The sequence below is a fragment of the Mastomys coucha genome, unplaced genomic scaffold, assembly GCF_008632895.1.
Source record: "Mastomys coucha isolate ucsf_1 unplaced genomic scaffold, UCSF_Mcou_1 pScaffold19, whole genome shotgun sequence".
Lineage (NCBI taxonomy): Eukaryota > Metazoa > Chordata > Mammalia > Rodentia > Muridae > Mastomys > Mastomys coucha.
Window position 1 is genome coordinate 15,881,357 of NW_022196901.1, and position 16,157 is coordinate 15,897,513.

The 16,157-nt window shown below is 42.3% G+C and overlaps 1 protein-coding gene across 2 annotated transcripts in view; it reads left to right on the forward strand.

The window, feature by feature from the left end:
• Gsap (gamma-secretase activating protein) overlaps window positions 1–16,157 on the forward strand; it is a 94,580-nt gene that overhangs the window by 47,521 nt on the left and 30,902 nt on the right. For both annotated transcript variants that reach the window (XM_031380075.1, XM_031380076.1), the window contains exons 13-18: window positions 4,513–4,590; window positions 6,432–6,509; window positions 11,246–11,338; window positions 11,458–11,675; window positions 14,310–14,379; window positions 14,898–14,980. In XM_031380075.1, coding sequence (XP_031235935.1) covers window positions 4,513–4,590; window positions 6,432–6,509; window positions 11,246–11,338; window positions 11,458–11,675; window positions 14,310–14,379; window positions 14,898–14,980 — 620 coding nt within the window. The remainder of the gene's footprint in view (window positions 1–4,512; window positions 4,591–6,431; window positions 6,510–11,245; window positions 11,339–11,457; window positions 11,676–14,309; window positions 14,380–14,897; window positions 14,981–16,157) is intronic.

The following is a 16,157-nucleotide window of genomic DNA, read 5'->3' on the forward strand; positions in this document are numbered from 1 at the left end:
CAGGTTGGGACTTGTCTTGTCTGACATTCATGTCTTAAGTTGTCAACCAGGTTGGAACTTGTCTTGTCTAGCATTCATGTCTTAACTTGCCAATTGGGATGTCAGTTACCCATGTGCATGTCTCTTTCCAGGATGTCCATTCCCAGGGAGGATTTAGGAACTTAAGCTTTACTCAACCCCTACTCAAAAATGGAAGTCTTACTCCAAATAGCTTCTTGTATTGGTGCAGGTGTCTCTCTTATGTTGGGGTCCATCTCAGGGGCAGCTTATAAAGGCAAATATCATAAAAGCTCATATGTAAGTGGAGGAAGTGCTGCTAGCTGGTTGGTTCTGGTCCAAGCAATTCTATTGACTTCTATTGTGATTGGTTTCCAAGGGCACAGAATATAACAGAATATGTAAATTAACTTGGGCATGAGAAAGTTCCTAGAAACAGTGGGAAACACCGTATGAGAAAGTTTCCTTATGATATTAGTAATAGCAAAAAATGGCAGGCTAGGCAGGCAACAGTTACCTAGGCTTTAACATTCCATCTAGGCCTTAATATTTTACCAAGGTCTTTTTTTTTTCTTTTTTCTTTTTGGTTTTTCAAGACAGGGTTTCTCTGTGTAGCCCTGGCTATCCTGGAACTCACTCTGTAGACCAGGCTGGCCTCGAACTCAGAAATCTGCCTGCCTCTGCCTCCTAAGTGCTGGGATTAAACCTAGGTCTTAACATACAGAAATAATGTCACAGTGAGGCCTGGCCTGTGTGTCATTAATATACAGTGATAATTATAACACAAGGCAGTCACTGCGGCTGCTGGGGGAGACAAGAGAAGGAGGTCAAGTTCAGATGAGATCAGAGTCACATTTGAGACAATGGGACTTGAAGCACAATGGGCAAAGAATATAGAGGGTGGGTGTGTTGTATCTCAGAGATGCCTTCCTGAAACGAGGTGGAGAGGAAAGGTCCTCGGGTTTCTGGCATCCACAGGTGAACAGTGATGGCATTTACTCAAGTATAGGAGCTTTAGTGGGACTCGTGAAGGAAGATCGTGAGCTTTCTTCTGAACATGTTAACTGAGAGACCTAGAATGTAGAAGAAGGATCAGGGGTGATGGTGGATAAGTGTGGGAGTTGTCAGAATGTGGCGAGCATTTGAAACCTCGGGAGGAGGAGGATACGGTGAGAAGGGGATGTGTTGAGGAATCATATCTGGGAGCGTAAGTTAGGAGGAATGTCCAATTGAAGAGGGCAAATGGGTGTCTCGTGGGGAGAGAACTGAGCAAGCATATGTCAGGACCCAAAGGCAGAGCTGAGCCTCTCCCAGGAGAAGGGCCAGCAGTGTCTTGAGTGGCGGAGTTCCCAGGGGCTGGCCTGTGAGCCACTTCCTTGGGTGACTGGAGGGAGATCTGGTTTCTGCTTAAGTTGAGCATCACGAAGAAAAATTCATAGCAGCTTGTGAGAGAGGCAGCAGCAGAGAGTAGAGTTAGGATTTAGGGAATTGTTTTTAACTCTGGTTGTTTAAATACTCACAGGATATATTTAGTGGGGAAGAAAAATGGGATAAGTCCTGGTAGAAAAGACTGAGAGGTTTTTGATGATGGAAAGAAATGAGACTGGAGACTCACATGGATGAGCTGGGTAGGCGCTTTTCTGCCTCCTTTGCTGTTGGATATAAACAACCTGTTCGTGCTTTAAATCTCTGTGGATTCCCCTTTTTAATTTACTCAGAGGAACTCATGAACAGTAGCAACCATAATATACAAAAAGGCTACTACAATTCATTTAATAACATATTTTGTTCATCTGGTAGGAGATGTGGAAGCATCTCTTCTTTTCCTTTCCTGGCAATGTGTAAGAGCGTAGAAAATGTGCCTTGTTCTTTAGTCAGCTTTGCAGTAAAGAACATTAAGTCTGTTTCAAACAAACTCCCAGGGTTAAGATAAAAATCTGGCAAAGCATGTTGTTTTTGCTTTGGAGTAGTAAGTTGCCAGTTCTCATATCTTTTTCCAGTTGGGTTTAAAAACAAGGTCTTACCTCTGTGGTTACAATAAACAAAATTATGATGTAGCTTTGCAGGTTGGTGAAAGAATACTCCCTATAGGCTAGAAAAAATAGAAAACAGGTTTATTTAGTATACTGTGAAAAGAGTCGTTGGTATGGCAGTGACCTTGTGTGGGTGGTGGTGGACTGCAGTGTCTCCGTTTTGGGGGAGCCACTTTGCATGTCATTTCTTCTGTGAAATTAGCCCCTTGTAAATGGGAGAAGTTCTGTGGTCTGGGGTTGCAGATAATTTTTCTTGGCTAGGCTGTTCTGTTGTTCATTGTTTGGGGAGAATGGTGCCATGGTTTTTCTGTTTGGGGAGCTTTCTAGACCAATTATAGTTTCTCCATTATGGTTTCCCTATTATGGCCTTTCTTTCACTGTGGTCTACTTCTGGGGTTGGAGAGATGGTTCAGTGGTTAAGAGCACTGACTGCTTTTCTGGAGGTCCTGAGTTCAAATCCCAGCAACCACATGGTGGCTCACAACTACCTGCAATGAGATCTGATGTCCTCATCTACAGTGTACTTACATATAATAAATAAATCTTTAGGCTGGAGTAAGCAGGGCTGGAGCGAGTGGGGCCAGAGTGAGAAGGGAAAAAAAAGATTAGAGAAAAGTCCAGAGTTTCCTCACTCAGACCTGGCTCTGAGATAGTGTAGGCCTGGGGTGTGAAACCAGGACACATGGCTTGAGAAAGGAAGGCAGATAGATTGAGAACCCATATGCCTGTTACTTCTCTCTTCCTGTTAAGGTCAGTGATGTGATGGTGATTGACAGCCATTCATCATTACCTTGGCACCCCCACTCCCAAGCTGTATAGCTACCAACTTTCTCCAAGCTTCTTTGTTCTGAACATCCCTGCTCTAGGAAGTGAAGCTGGGTGTGAGTCAAGGAATGAAAGGCTGAAATCTGAACGATTGGTGGACAGAGTGCTAGGGTTCTTGTCAGGGCCACGCCTGTGAATCACCTAAGATTACGAATTTATAGACATTTCTAGTAACTCCATGACTTTAGGAAGGCCAATCAGACTTCATCGCTGGAAGAAACAGTTCTCCTTGCTTCCATATCTGCTGGTCAGCCCTGACTATGGCTGGGAGCTGTGGTTAAATGATCTCAGGAGATCTACGTTAGCTGCCTTTCTTTCGGGCATTACCTGTTGAGAGGCAGAGGTAGTGAGTGGGGAGACTGAACCCATTCTTCCTGCTGGCATGATGATAAGTACTCAGAATCAGGCCAGTGTTGGAACATTTCACGGGGCCTTTTAATAGTTGTTGCAATGAGATAATTTCCCTTGGAAAACTTGTCAGTAATAGTTTGCATTGTTGAACTGGTTCTCAAAGGCTAGCCAGTGTGGAGACGTTATCGTCATCAGTGATGAATTTTTACTAAAAGTCTCTGGATATTACATTAAGAATGTATTTTGTTTCTTGAAACTGTGACTTCCTCCAACTTATAAATAGCAGCCAGTTATTCTGGAGCAGTAATAATAGTTGCTAACATTTAGAGCCAGATATAAGTATTTTTTTTTTTGCCAGAGATTTATATAGATTACTGGGTTCTCATAGGAGAACCTTATAAGTGGTTTCTATATTTTCTGAATGTACAATGTGAGGAAACTGAGGCTTAGAGAATTAACAGCAAAGGCAATGAGCTTCATAAACCAAGAGCTTTGGAGTCAGAGGGACAAAGACTGAGGCAAAGCCAGCCTGCTGTGTTCAGTGAATTCCAGACCAGCCAGGGCTTCACTTCAGGAGTGAAGAGAACAAAGCAAACCTGCCTCAACGATGCTCAGCCAGGAATACCTATTTCAGAGTCTGGAAGAGTCTAAAATGTGAAGCATTTGTTCTTCGGGCAGTTTTGATGAGGGGTGCTCAACATGGAGCAGTTTAAGTATAAAGTCTTAATTTGCCGGCAACTGATATTGGCCACAGATACTGCGGGGGTGTGGGAATACAGAGTTTTCCATGCTGAGGTGGTCCCCTTTGAATGGGTCAACGCTGTCAGGGCCCCGGCTGTGATGATTGTAGCCTCACATACTTTCCTCTCATTGCTCATAGGAAAGGTCCACGGTCCACGTTTCAGTGTTGCTTAAATAATATTGGATGCTTTCTTTAGAGAGTTTGGATAGCTGGGGTCTAGAGCTGTGCAAGATGCCTGTGGGATCACAGCTGGGTAAGATGGCAGTGTGTGCACATTCACTAGAACTCCACGGCGACGGGACCTTTTCTAGACTACCACAGCGTCCCATATGTCTATTCTTTCCTACCCTTCGTCGCCTGCCACCCTGTGCTGCTTCTAACTGTGCATGCTAAGTGCTGACCTGAGATTTCATAGCAGCTTGATAATATCATTTTGTGAATTTAGGAATAATCTATAAAGTAAGATGAAGAAGGACATCTAAAGGAATAGAAGTAGGTGAATAATGGCTCAGGAAATTTAGGATACAGATTATTTAAATACTGTCAAATACTTTCTTTTCCCAGGGAGTTTGTGTGTGTGTTACAGCCCAAAGTCTGACTCTTGGAAAGAAATCACGTATTCAGTGTTTTACCTCCATAAAGGTAATGTTCTATTTTTTTTCTCCTTTATGTTTACATTTTACTTTTTCCAAATAGTAACAAATGAAGTTGTAAAGAGCTTAATATCTAGCAAACAATGTTATCAGTATATTTTATGGTTAACTATTTAGATACGTTTTGTGAAGAAATTCATTAATGGCAAATAGTAAAATAGGTAATTTCTATATATTTTTATATCAGCCTGTTGCTTGTTCTAGACTACAGACTATTTCTAATGAATGTATTTATCAAAGTGTGTTGGTTTGCCATTTAGTTATTACTAACTGGAACAGTATCTATAGCCTTGATTCACATGGTTACTTACATAGAGGTTTAGTTAAAGGCCTTCTATGCTCTCAAATTAAATGTACTGTCACTCCAGGATGTGCTGCGTGCATGGTCAGACTAAGATACTCATTTCACATGTCTGTGGCCTGTGATGCTGACACGCCACGTTCTGGGGAGTGGGGTAAGCTGCCAGCCCCTGCTCCTTCTGCAGTCCTGCATGATCTGCAGCAGTTTTAGTCTGAACCTTGCTAAGGAAGATTTTTGCATGTTTAATTCCCCAAATTTATAACTGTGTCAGACATAGTGGTATACACCTTTGACTTCAGCACTCAGAAGGTAGAGGCAGGAGGATCTCTGTGCATTACAGGCCAGCCTGGTCTACAGAATAAGTCTCTGGCCAGCCAGACCTGTATAGAGAGACCCTGTCTAAAAAAAAAAAAAAAATTCTTTTTTAAGTATTTATTTTATGTATATAAGTACACTGTAGTTGTCCTCCTCAGACATACCAGAAGAGGGCATCAGATCCCATTACAGATGGCTGTGAGCCACCATGTGGTTGGTGGGATTTGAACTCAGGACCTCTGGAAGAGCAGCCAGCGCTCCTAATCCTTGAGACATCTCTCCAGCACCTTATTCTTTTTTAAATATTTACTAATTTATTATATATAAGTACACTGTAGCTGTCTTTAGACATCCCAGAAGAGTGCATCAGATCTCATTACGGATGGTTGTGAGCCACCATGTGGTTGCTGGGATTTGAACTCAGGACCTCCGGGAGAATAGTCAGTGCTTTTAACTGCTGAGCCATCTCTCCAGCCCCAATTTTTTTTTTTTAATATTTGTAGAGTATATGTTGTGAGCATGGTTGAAACTTTTTTAAAGATGGGATTTCTGTGCCAGGACTCATTTATTTTTTATTTTTATGTCAAGCCACATAACAGTTTAGAATCCCTCAGTCCGATATCACTAGGGTGATAGAGATTCGGGCACAACAGTTTAAGAATTTTTTAGTGGAATAACTAAAAGTAACTTCAGAACTAGATGCAGTCCTATTCTTAAGTTCTGTAAGCTTGTGTAAGACAGTTTTATGTGTTTCTAATAATTAATGTAATGAGCCCAATCAGCCATAGATGGAGACAGAGGAATAGAGCGAAGCTGGACTCAGTTGCACAGACAACTCACTCCCCTTTCTAGCTAATGGTGGGAGTGCGAGCTGGACATATATTGAAGGATGACAAAAACTGTCATGCATAAAGTGAACTCTGTGATCCCTCTATGTTAGATCATTGAGTAGACCCCACTGGACCCTACCCTCCCTACACAATCCATCCCTGTGGTCCGGGTTTCTGCCTGAGCTGGAACATCTGCTCTACTGTGACTGCCCCCACTCACAGTAGACGGTCCACCTTAGTGGCCTTTGGAGAGTGAGGGTACCATAAATTCTAGAAGCCAGCAAGTGGGGGCCCTGTCTGTGAGACTATTATACAGCATGGGGTCAGTTTGAGCCATTCATTTTTGAGCATGATTTTCTCTGGCTTCACTGTCTTCATTTGCAGGATACAGGAAGACCTTCACTGTAGTTCCCGGAAGTGCTGACTCACAGGTCACAAACAACATCACTTTTCTCAACCTTGGTGGGTATTCTGGGTTGGTCTTCAGTTGCTGTGGCAAACACACTACCAAAAGTAACCTGGGTGAAAGGCTTTATTTCAGCTAACAGTCAGTCGTCATCCCAGGAGGTCAAGGACAGGAGCTGGAGTTGGGGCTGAGGCAGGGGTGCTGCCTACTTACTGGTTTGTTCTCGCTCTTGGTCTCTCCCTCTTCTGGATCATGCTCAGCATGCTTTCTTAGGCCTCCTAGGCCCACTTGCCTAGGGGATGTACCTCGCACAGTGGATGGGGCTCTCCTACGTCAATTATCAATCAAGAAAATGCCCCTCACACACTTGCCCACAGGCCATTCTGATCTAGGCAATTCTTTAGTTGAAATTAGCTCCCCCTTCCCAAGTGACTCTAGTTTGTGTCAAGTTGACAGTCAGAATAAACAACACAGTGGTTATGGTGACCTGTCTCTACTCTGTCCTTTCAACATACACTCTGTTCAGTGGTCACTCTCTGCTCCAGTGGTCACTCATTTTCTTCTCCATGACTCTACTTTCTCATACCTCAGAGATACGTATGGCTTGTGGGTAACAGTGATCCTTTTAAGTCTGAGGGGAGAAGGTTTTCTCTGTCTCACACCCGTCTCATTCAGCTCATCAGCTATTGGAGTTGAAATGTGCCTTCCCTTTTTTAGAGACCCTGAGCTGTGAGCTTTCCTATATCTTTGGAAGCATTCCTTAAAATACCATTTGTTAATATACAAATGACCATGAATAAGATGTCCCCTAAGAGCCTGTGAGAAATTGTATGTCATGTTTTCCCTGGAGTCTAGAAGGAGAACGCCATTAGACAGCTGTCTGTTTGCTCCTACTAACCATAAAAGGCTTACAAAGGCCCCATTAGTGATTTAGAGACCAGCTTAAGTGAATTGTTTTCTCTAAGTAAATATGGTGAAAGGAACCTTAGTATCAAGTGTGAGCATATCACGAATTCTATAAGTGAAGCTCGTGTAGAAAGGGTTTCCTGAATCTCTGTACGAAAGCAGCTTTCTCTGCTATGTGGAAGGTGGAGCATGAAGCATAAGATGTGAGTGGCAGCAGCTCTGGGACTTGCTCACATACGAGAGGGACTCAGTGTTTAAAGAAGGAAAGCTTTGGGTTATGGCGCATGGTTCTTTAATGTGTTTTCCCATCTCTGATTGCCAGTCCATCTGCTTCTGTGGCAAAGGTTTGGCAAACTGAAGTTGAGGAAACTGGGAGATGGGAAAACTAAAGATAAGCCCTCCAAGTTTTTATGTTAAATGATACTATTGGTGAGGTTAAGCATCTTTTGCTAAGTGCGTGGCACATTTGACATGACCTTGGACCCGTGGGAAATGGCCTTGGAGAGCTCTGTTGCTGGCTCTGTTGCTTCCTGCGATGCGGGGAGAGATAGAGTGGCTCCCAAGTCTGTGCCCTTCTCATCAGTGATGGGGAGTCTGTGCCTTTCCTTTTCTCCTCCTGGGAACAGCATGACTCAGTCCAGAGCTTGTAAAAACAGCCTGTCTCACACAGCTGCCTTCCCTTCTTGAGCATGATTTATTAACAGCTATAAAGCTGTCTCCAAGATTTATCTTGAGGGAATCTTCATGATAACAGTTATACTCTTTGAGAAGTATATGTTAGAAGTATGTTTTTTCCTCCATTGCTTATAATTTCCCTTTATTATTACCCTGTTTGCATTGATTTAAATACAGAGGCTTACTTAAATTTAGCATTACTTTTCCTGGGGAAACACAGAAATCCCTATTCACTCCAGATAGGGCAACCACACACCAAAGAAATCATTCCATCTTGGTAAACCAGTGTGTTTATTGAGATTTCCATAGGAACAGGGGTGAGCCTCCGCTGAGGGATGTTTTGGTACGGAGGAGCATCTACATCTGTCAACATGCCCATAAGTAAAAGCCACCATTTAATAAATAATGTATGTTATACATTTTACTTATTTTTGATCTTCACAACCGTTTTGCCTGAGAATGATATTCACATCTCCCAAACAATGAAGCTGAGGTTGAGAAAGGGTTAGGTGTGTGACCAGGTTCTTTTCAGTGTCTCTCTTAAGAGACGCTCTATCGTTTTCCATCTCTGTGTAACAGATGACCACAAAGGCAGGGATTAAAGCAGCTCAAACATTCTGATCCCAGGCTAGAGTTCAGAAATCTGGAGGGGGAGGCGGTGCTGAGAAACTAAAATCAAGTGTGAGCAGGACCGGTTCCTTCTGCAGCATCTGAGCCAGAACTTCTTCCTGTCTCCTCTGGCCTCTAGAGACTAGTCTTCTCACTCAAGCTCCTTTGTCACTGTGTGGTCACCTTCGGCAGGCCGGTTCCTCTCTCCCCTCCTCTTAGTGACACTCTAACACTCAACCACGTGGAGTCTACCAGGATCATTCATTCCTCATCTCAAGGTCCTAATCACACTTGCAACAGATTCTCATCATGAAAAGTTAATCTAGGGCAGGCCAGATGGCTCAGTGGGTGAGGGCCGTGGATCACTAGCCTGAGCCATGTTCAGTCCCAGGATGGAAGATTCACACAAGTTGTTCTCAACATGCACCACACACACAAGTAAATAAATGTGGTAGGACCTTTTCTAAGTTGACAGAGTCACAGGCCTATAGGTCAGTGCATTGAAACTGCCTGCAGTTTCACGAACTGGGTTCTCTCAGGGGTGGAAACAAGGACCTGAAAGCGAATTTGAAATGCCAGAGAAATCACGAAGCCAAGATGAGTTCCAATCAAGGCTTCACTTTACTTAGAGAGGCCAGGATTTTTATAGTTTTATAGTCACACAGAAAAACCGAAACCAAATCTCTAGGTTACATGATATTTGCATAACATAAACACTGCAGAAGAGGTCAGGTGCCAAAGTCCCCAGCAACTCTGAAGGTCTTCAGGCAGAACTTCCCGGCAGCTTCTTCAAAGACGAGCTGACAGTCTGCAGGGAGCTTTTGTCTTGGCTCCCCAGGTGGTAGCCTCCCAGCTGAGACTGCCAGAGTCCGATGGCTGCGCTGAGCCCTTAGGTAACTGTGCGGGAGGAAGGGATCTGTACTGACCCTGACACAGGTACCAACTGATGTTTTAGGTGGAGCACTAATGTTTATTATGGCACTGTCCTGCACACTGTGGGGGAGAAAACCCTAGAGTTCACTAAACAAATGTTAGTAGGAATCTCCCACCCTAACCTAACGATGTGTCACCCCACACTATATTACTGTATGTTTAAGTGTCTTGTCCTGGGACATAGCACTACCATAACACACTGATTAAAATAGTCATGCTAGGAGTTAACATAGATCATTGGTGTCTTAGTAAGGGTTTTACTGCTGTGAACAGATACCACAACCAAGGCAAGTCTTATAAAGGACCTTTAACAGGGCTGGATTATAGGTTCAGAGGTTCAGTCCATTACCATCAAGGCCTGATCATGAAAGCATCCAGGCAGAAATGGTGCAGGTGGAGCTGAGAGTTCTACATCTTCATCTGAAGGCTGCTAGTGGAAGACTGACTTCCAGGAAGCTACAATGAGGGTCTGAAGCCCACGCTCACAGTGACACACCTACTCCAACAAGGTCATACCTTCTAACAGTGCCACTCCCTAGGCCAGGCATATACAATTGGATGCCCATACCTTTCTAGTAGGTCCTGCTAAATAATTTCCTTCATTTGCTATAGTAGTATTGCCACAATGATAAGAGTTTACAATTCTTTGCATTATGCTCTTGAATATTATTTATTCCCGTCTTCTGAAAGGACACACTGATTGGTTGGAGTTTTAGATCCTCCCCTTTCCACAGTGCCTTCTACAACAGTAACTAGTGTGTACCTCTTAAGGAGAGGAGTCCAGCTAGCTGACTGAAAATGGAAGTTTCTTTTATGAACTGCACTACTTTGTTTTTCTGAGATCTTAGGAGTCTGTTATTTTATTTTGTCTCAATTTGGATACATATGTTCTGATTATGCAAATATTTATAATGTAGAAACTATGAAGGTTCCAACTCTAGGTGCTAGGGACACAAGAAAACTACCGACAACTGCATAATGTCAAGATTCCCAGAGACACACTTTTGATAAATATTGCATTTCATAGCTTCCTCAAGCCATCAAAAAGATAAAGAAATTTTCCATTACATGCTAACTCCATCATATCACACTAAGAATTCTTTCCTGTTGCTTGATAGTTTTATTCTAATTTCCTTCTGGATCACTTAGATTCACATAAAGCTACTGTTGACTCAGAAACAAAACTATAGGTATAAACAAGACAGCCATTTTTTTTAAAGATTTATTTATTCAAAAAACCAAAAAAAAAAAAAGAAAAAGATTTATTTATTGTTATATGTATGTGTAAGTAGCTGTCTTCAGACACACCAGAAAAGGATGTCAGATCTCCTTTTGGATGGTTGGTTGTAAGCCACCATGTGGTTGCTGGGATTTGAATTCAGGACCTTCAGAAGAACAGTCAGTGCTCTTAACAGCTGAGCCATCTCTCCAGCCAGACAGCCATGTCTTAAGTGTATAGAGTGTGAGGCACACACAAAGCCAACCAGATTTGGCTTCTAAAGTGAAGATACTCCCATGGGTCTCATCACGTCCTACTTGTAACAAACAAATATGCTATTTTGTTCTATCCAAAGAAAAGGTGTTGTCCTGGGGTTTCTCTGCACCTGGATAGATTGCATCACTTGTGGATGGTGATGACTGGGATGACTCCAATCTCTCTTTCCTGCAGGGTACTTTGTGGCTGTTTACGCCCCTGGCCATTTCCTTCATTTACTTAACATTCAGCATCCAGACTTGATCTGCCACAGTCTGTTTCTGACAGGTAAGGTTGTAGCTTATGTCTCCATAGGGTTACTCTGACTTGAGTAACTGTCTGGGTGAGAGCTTTTATTTGGTGATCTGCTCTTTTGTTTTTTTGTTTTTTGTTTTTCTGTTTGCTAGGAAACAGCAAAATGGCTGCTGCACTACCTCTGAGTCCTTTGCAGTCCCTGCCTGGGTCCCTGATTCTGGACTGCTACTCTGGAAAGGTCTATAGAGCAACCCTCGACCAGTCATACTTGATGCAGTTCCTGTGGACCGCCCGTCTCGACTGTGAGAAAATGGCTGCACTGCACTGTACACTATCCTGTGGTCGAGACCCAGGTTTCCCCGAAGAACAGGTGAGAAGATTGCTCACTTAAAAACTGGCAACAGACAACACTAAGTATATTTGCCTACTGCTTCAAGGTGATCAGAAGTTAATTTTTGCTCTGTAACAGTGTCTTTGCTTGAGCATAGTCTTCCTCGGTGCGTCCTCTGGTTGGCTCTGTGCCAGACCTCAGGCTGTGAAGGTGCATCTATATTTTGAGTTCAGTTGTTCCTTGTAACCATCCATTTAGGTAACTTAGATCAGCTCTGGCTTAATACTATAAAGTGGAGCAGCCTCCAAAGAAGCAACTCATAATGTTTAAGTGGTATGCTCTTCTAAGTCGTGTGATGACATCTGTGTCATCCTGCTCCACCTGGCCTGGATTATGAACTGCCACTTTGTCCAGTGTATTCACGTTGAATTTTCTACCCGTCCGTTCCTCCCTCATGCAGCAGTTGCCTTGTTACCAGATTCCTACCACAGTACTGTGTTCATATATAGTGCTTGTGTTTGTAGGCTCATGTTTTACTTAATAACGGCCATGACATTTAGATATGCCAAAGAGAAGCCATAGAGTTCTTAAATTAAAAGTTGAAAGTTCTTGTCTTAATGGGAAGAACAGTACTGTCTTGTCGGTGTTCCTAAGGTTTGTTGCTGACTGATTTCAGCTCTCACGGGGTCTTGAAATATAGCTCCTAAAAGATAAAGGGCAGCTACTTCCTCTGCTCTCAATCCTTCCTTTCTCTGTTTTTCTGAGATGAGGTTTTGCTCTGTAGCCCAGGTGGCCTGGTACTTACTTTGTGGCCCACAGTGGCCTCCCATTTGAAGCACTTCTCATCCCAAGTCCTGAGATTTCAGGCATGAGTCCCCAAACTCAGTACTCTACTGGCTTCTCAGTGCTGTAAACTAGTGTTCCAAAGACACACTCAGCAAATAATGAGTTTCGAAGATGGCCTGCTCCCCTCTCCCTGTTTGTATTTGGTATAATGCATTACCAAAAGGGCCAAGTGGACAGGCCAGTTATAGTGCCTCACACCTGCGATCCTAAATGCTGAGACAGGAGATTTCTATGAGTTCAAGGCCAGCCTGGGCTACACAGTAAGTCTGATGATATCTTGGATTATAAAATTAATTCCTGTCCCAACCTTCTCAGAAGAAACAAACACCAAAGGTCTACGATTTTGTGACAAATATTGATGACATTTTTAATAAGATAGCTTACTTTGTATTGCACACTGCCACTTACAAAGCACTATTATGTCATTTACTTTCTGAAGCTATTTTAAAAAGTCAGGAAAATCCTCCTATCAATCAGTGATGACCGGGGCTAGTCGGTGGCTAGTTAGTTGAAAAAAGTACACTTAAAAAAACATAACAATATACATTTATTTGTTTACCTTTAGTGTAGATCAAGGCCTGTTCTTTGTGAATGAGCCATTTTTCTTCCATAAAACCAATACTCTCTGATTTCTTGTTCTCCCATATTTACATGTGTCTTCATGGGTGTGCATACATGTGTATGCATGCACATATATGTGTATGTGTGTAGAAGGCCAGAAGTAACATTGGGTCTCTTCTTCAGGCATTCTTCACGTTAATTTTTGAGACAGGGTCTCTTTAAACCAGCTTTGCTTTTCTGCTAGGCCAGCCAGCCAGTGCCTCCTGCTTCTGCGCAGCATTCGGGTGATAGACATGTGCTGCACCCCCATTTTATGTGGGTTCTAGGGAACATGCTTGTGTGGAAGTCACCTTATCCACTGAGCCATCTCCTTGGCCCCTAAATATTTTCTTTCTAAGGAGATCAGTAATGTAGAGGACAGTGTAGCCTTGCCTTTACCCACTTGCTACGGTTGTTTCTTCTACATCTAGTCATTTAGTGTTTCATTTAGTGTTTTAGTCTTGGCATAGAAACGTGAGTTTGAGGCTTGCCACAATATACAACTTTTACTGATGCAATCTGCATTAACCTGTTTGTAGACATTTTGCTTAAACTGCCTATGTAAAAATACGTACAACTGGCACAGTAGATTTAGACTTGAGCATCCTGTTGAGGGTGAGCTATGGTTGGGCATGTCTCCCCTCAGTCATCAAGTAAGAGGTAAGGACATGTTTCTTCCAGCAGTTGAACAGAGGGATAGAAATTGTGAGAGAAGCTGCTGATAGAATTTCTGTCAGCTGAAAAGGAAGTACAGAGACATTCCTCATGGTAAGTGCTATGATGGTATTCATTTACTACAGTGATGGCTGCCCTGGACCTTAGCCGCAGGCTGGGTCTGTAAGCCCAGTGGCTTTGTTGTACATCCTGTGTCCAGTAGATGTCTTGATGGGTACTTTGCATAACACCATCCATTCTTGAAAAACTACATATTGGGTTGAGGAAGGTTCTCCTGGAGCCTACCCAAAGGGTTCTGTTAAAAGGATCTCTACAAATAAACTTATTTACAATAGTGTTGTACTCAGCCAGGACTAGATTGGTTTTTAAGCTGGAAGTACACATATTTTCAGGGCACTCCAAAATAAATGTAAAATTTTAAAACTTCATTCATTATATATTTCATATTTATACATATATTATGCATTATATATTACATATTTTTGTATTACTTTGGTGGGATGTAATACAGATTTAAAAGCCAACAGAGTTCTGTGGTCTTTCTTTTTAAAGATTATTCAGTGGATTTCCGAGCATGTCTCTGCGTGCCATTCATTTGACCTCATCCAAGAATTTCTAGTTGGTAAGTGTCGCTGATGCTGTGCCATAAGCTGTATGCTCAACACTTCACTTGAGGGAACTCAGAGGGCTGATAAAGAATGCTTCTGTCAAAATGCTGTTTGGGTTTTCTTTTTTTTAAACTTCATTGTAGTCAGTGGCTAATGAAATTCCTTCTCTTGTGGATTTTGCAAGAAGCTGTGGTTTCCAGAGGCCAATGAGATGAAGATTAGATTTTGATTCTATAACCTTATTAACAAAAATTTCAGTAAAATTCATCTTTCTTAGCATGGTTTTATGCTGGTTGCCTATTTATGAGTGGGTGGCATCATGTTATCTGTGTGAAAGCAGTACTAAATGATTTAAAAAACTATCCTCATTGTAAAAGAAGCACTTGAACATTTTAAGCTATAGATAAAATCCTAATGGTTAACCTCTGGAGACATGAATGAGGTGGTGAGGACTTATTGGTTTACTGGATTTGGTTAAATCATCATGCCTACTTCTCTGTTTCTATTATGTCTCTTTTAAAAATCTGCCCAGCTTCTTGCTATTGGAGTGTGTTTCCAGAGCTGGATGACACGGACATGCTCCTGCCGTACTCCTCTGTGCTGGCCTGGAACGCAGTAAGTCCCAGTGTCTTGGTGCTCACGACCAGGGGTTCGGGGGACACCGTTCCTGTTATGGTAATCAGCTTTATAATTTTACTTCTGTTTTGACTGGCAAGCAGCTGAAGTGAAATTTCTTGTCAGACAGTATAAACAACCCTAACCAGAAAATCCAAACTCTAAATACTGCAAAATCTGGAGCATTTTAAAGGTTAATATGATGCCACATATGAGAAAGTTATCCTATGTGGTAAAATGCTATACATACGCATATATTCTAGAATACATATGCAAAATGATTATTGTTGTGTCAATAAAAGTTGGATGCTTTTAGGAGACTCAAAGACATATTTCTAAAAGTGTGTGTATGTTATGAAAGACAAATAAATTTCATGTTTGTATTTCTGTTTTCTCACTAAAAGACCTCATGTATATGAAGGATTTCAAAATCTAAAATTTTTTAAAAGCGAAATCTGAATCACTTCTTCTGCTAAGCACTTGGTAAGGGATGCTCAGTTCGCAGTGACTCTCTTCCATCAGCTAGAAGGATTTACAGAAAGCAATAGGCTTGATGGGGCAGACACAGGGTGACTGTCACTCTTTCTTCTGGCAGTCAGAACAGAACCTCAGTGATGGTATTTTATAAAAGGACACTTTCTCTCCCGTATTGATCAGATTCAAGTATTTAAAGGTTTGATGAATGAGGCATGGCTAGACCACTGTGGTAATACTTGGTATAGTTTGACTTTTGGGGCCCCTTTTCCTGTATTTATAAAAATTTATAAAGAAAATTAGGCAACTCAAAAGCTCCAGGGCGAATCAAAGCCATAGTTCCTCTCAGTCTAGCTGCCTTTACAGTAGGTGGTGCTGCACCAGGGCGCTGCTCAGGGAGTGGTGGCCCACAGCACCTGCCTTCCCCTTTCAGTTAGATGGTGGAGCAGTGTGCTTGGTCATGAAGTGGGAGGTGTATTAAAAAGGTATCTAGAGCAATACATTTAATTTAGGCAGCAGGCATTGGGAAATATGTGCTAGATTCTGACACTTTCACTTTGTATTTTGTTTGTCTCAACACAGTTGGTAGAGGCATATAAAGAGCATGCTTATAATTCGACACTCAGGAGGCCTAGGCAGGAAGATCTTCAGTTGGAGGTTAAGCCTGGGCTATATAGTAGTGAGACCCTGTCTAAAAAAAAAA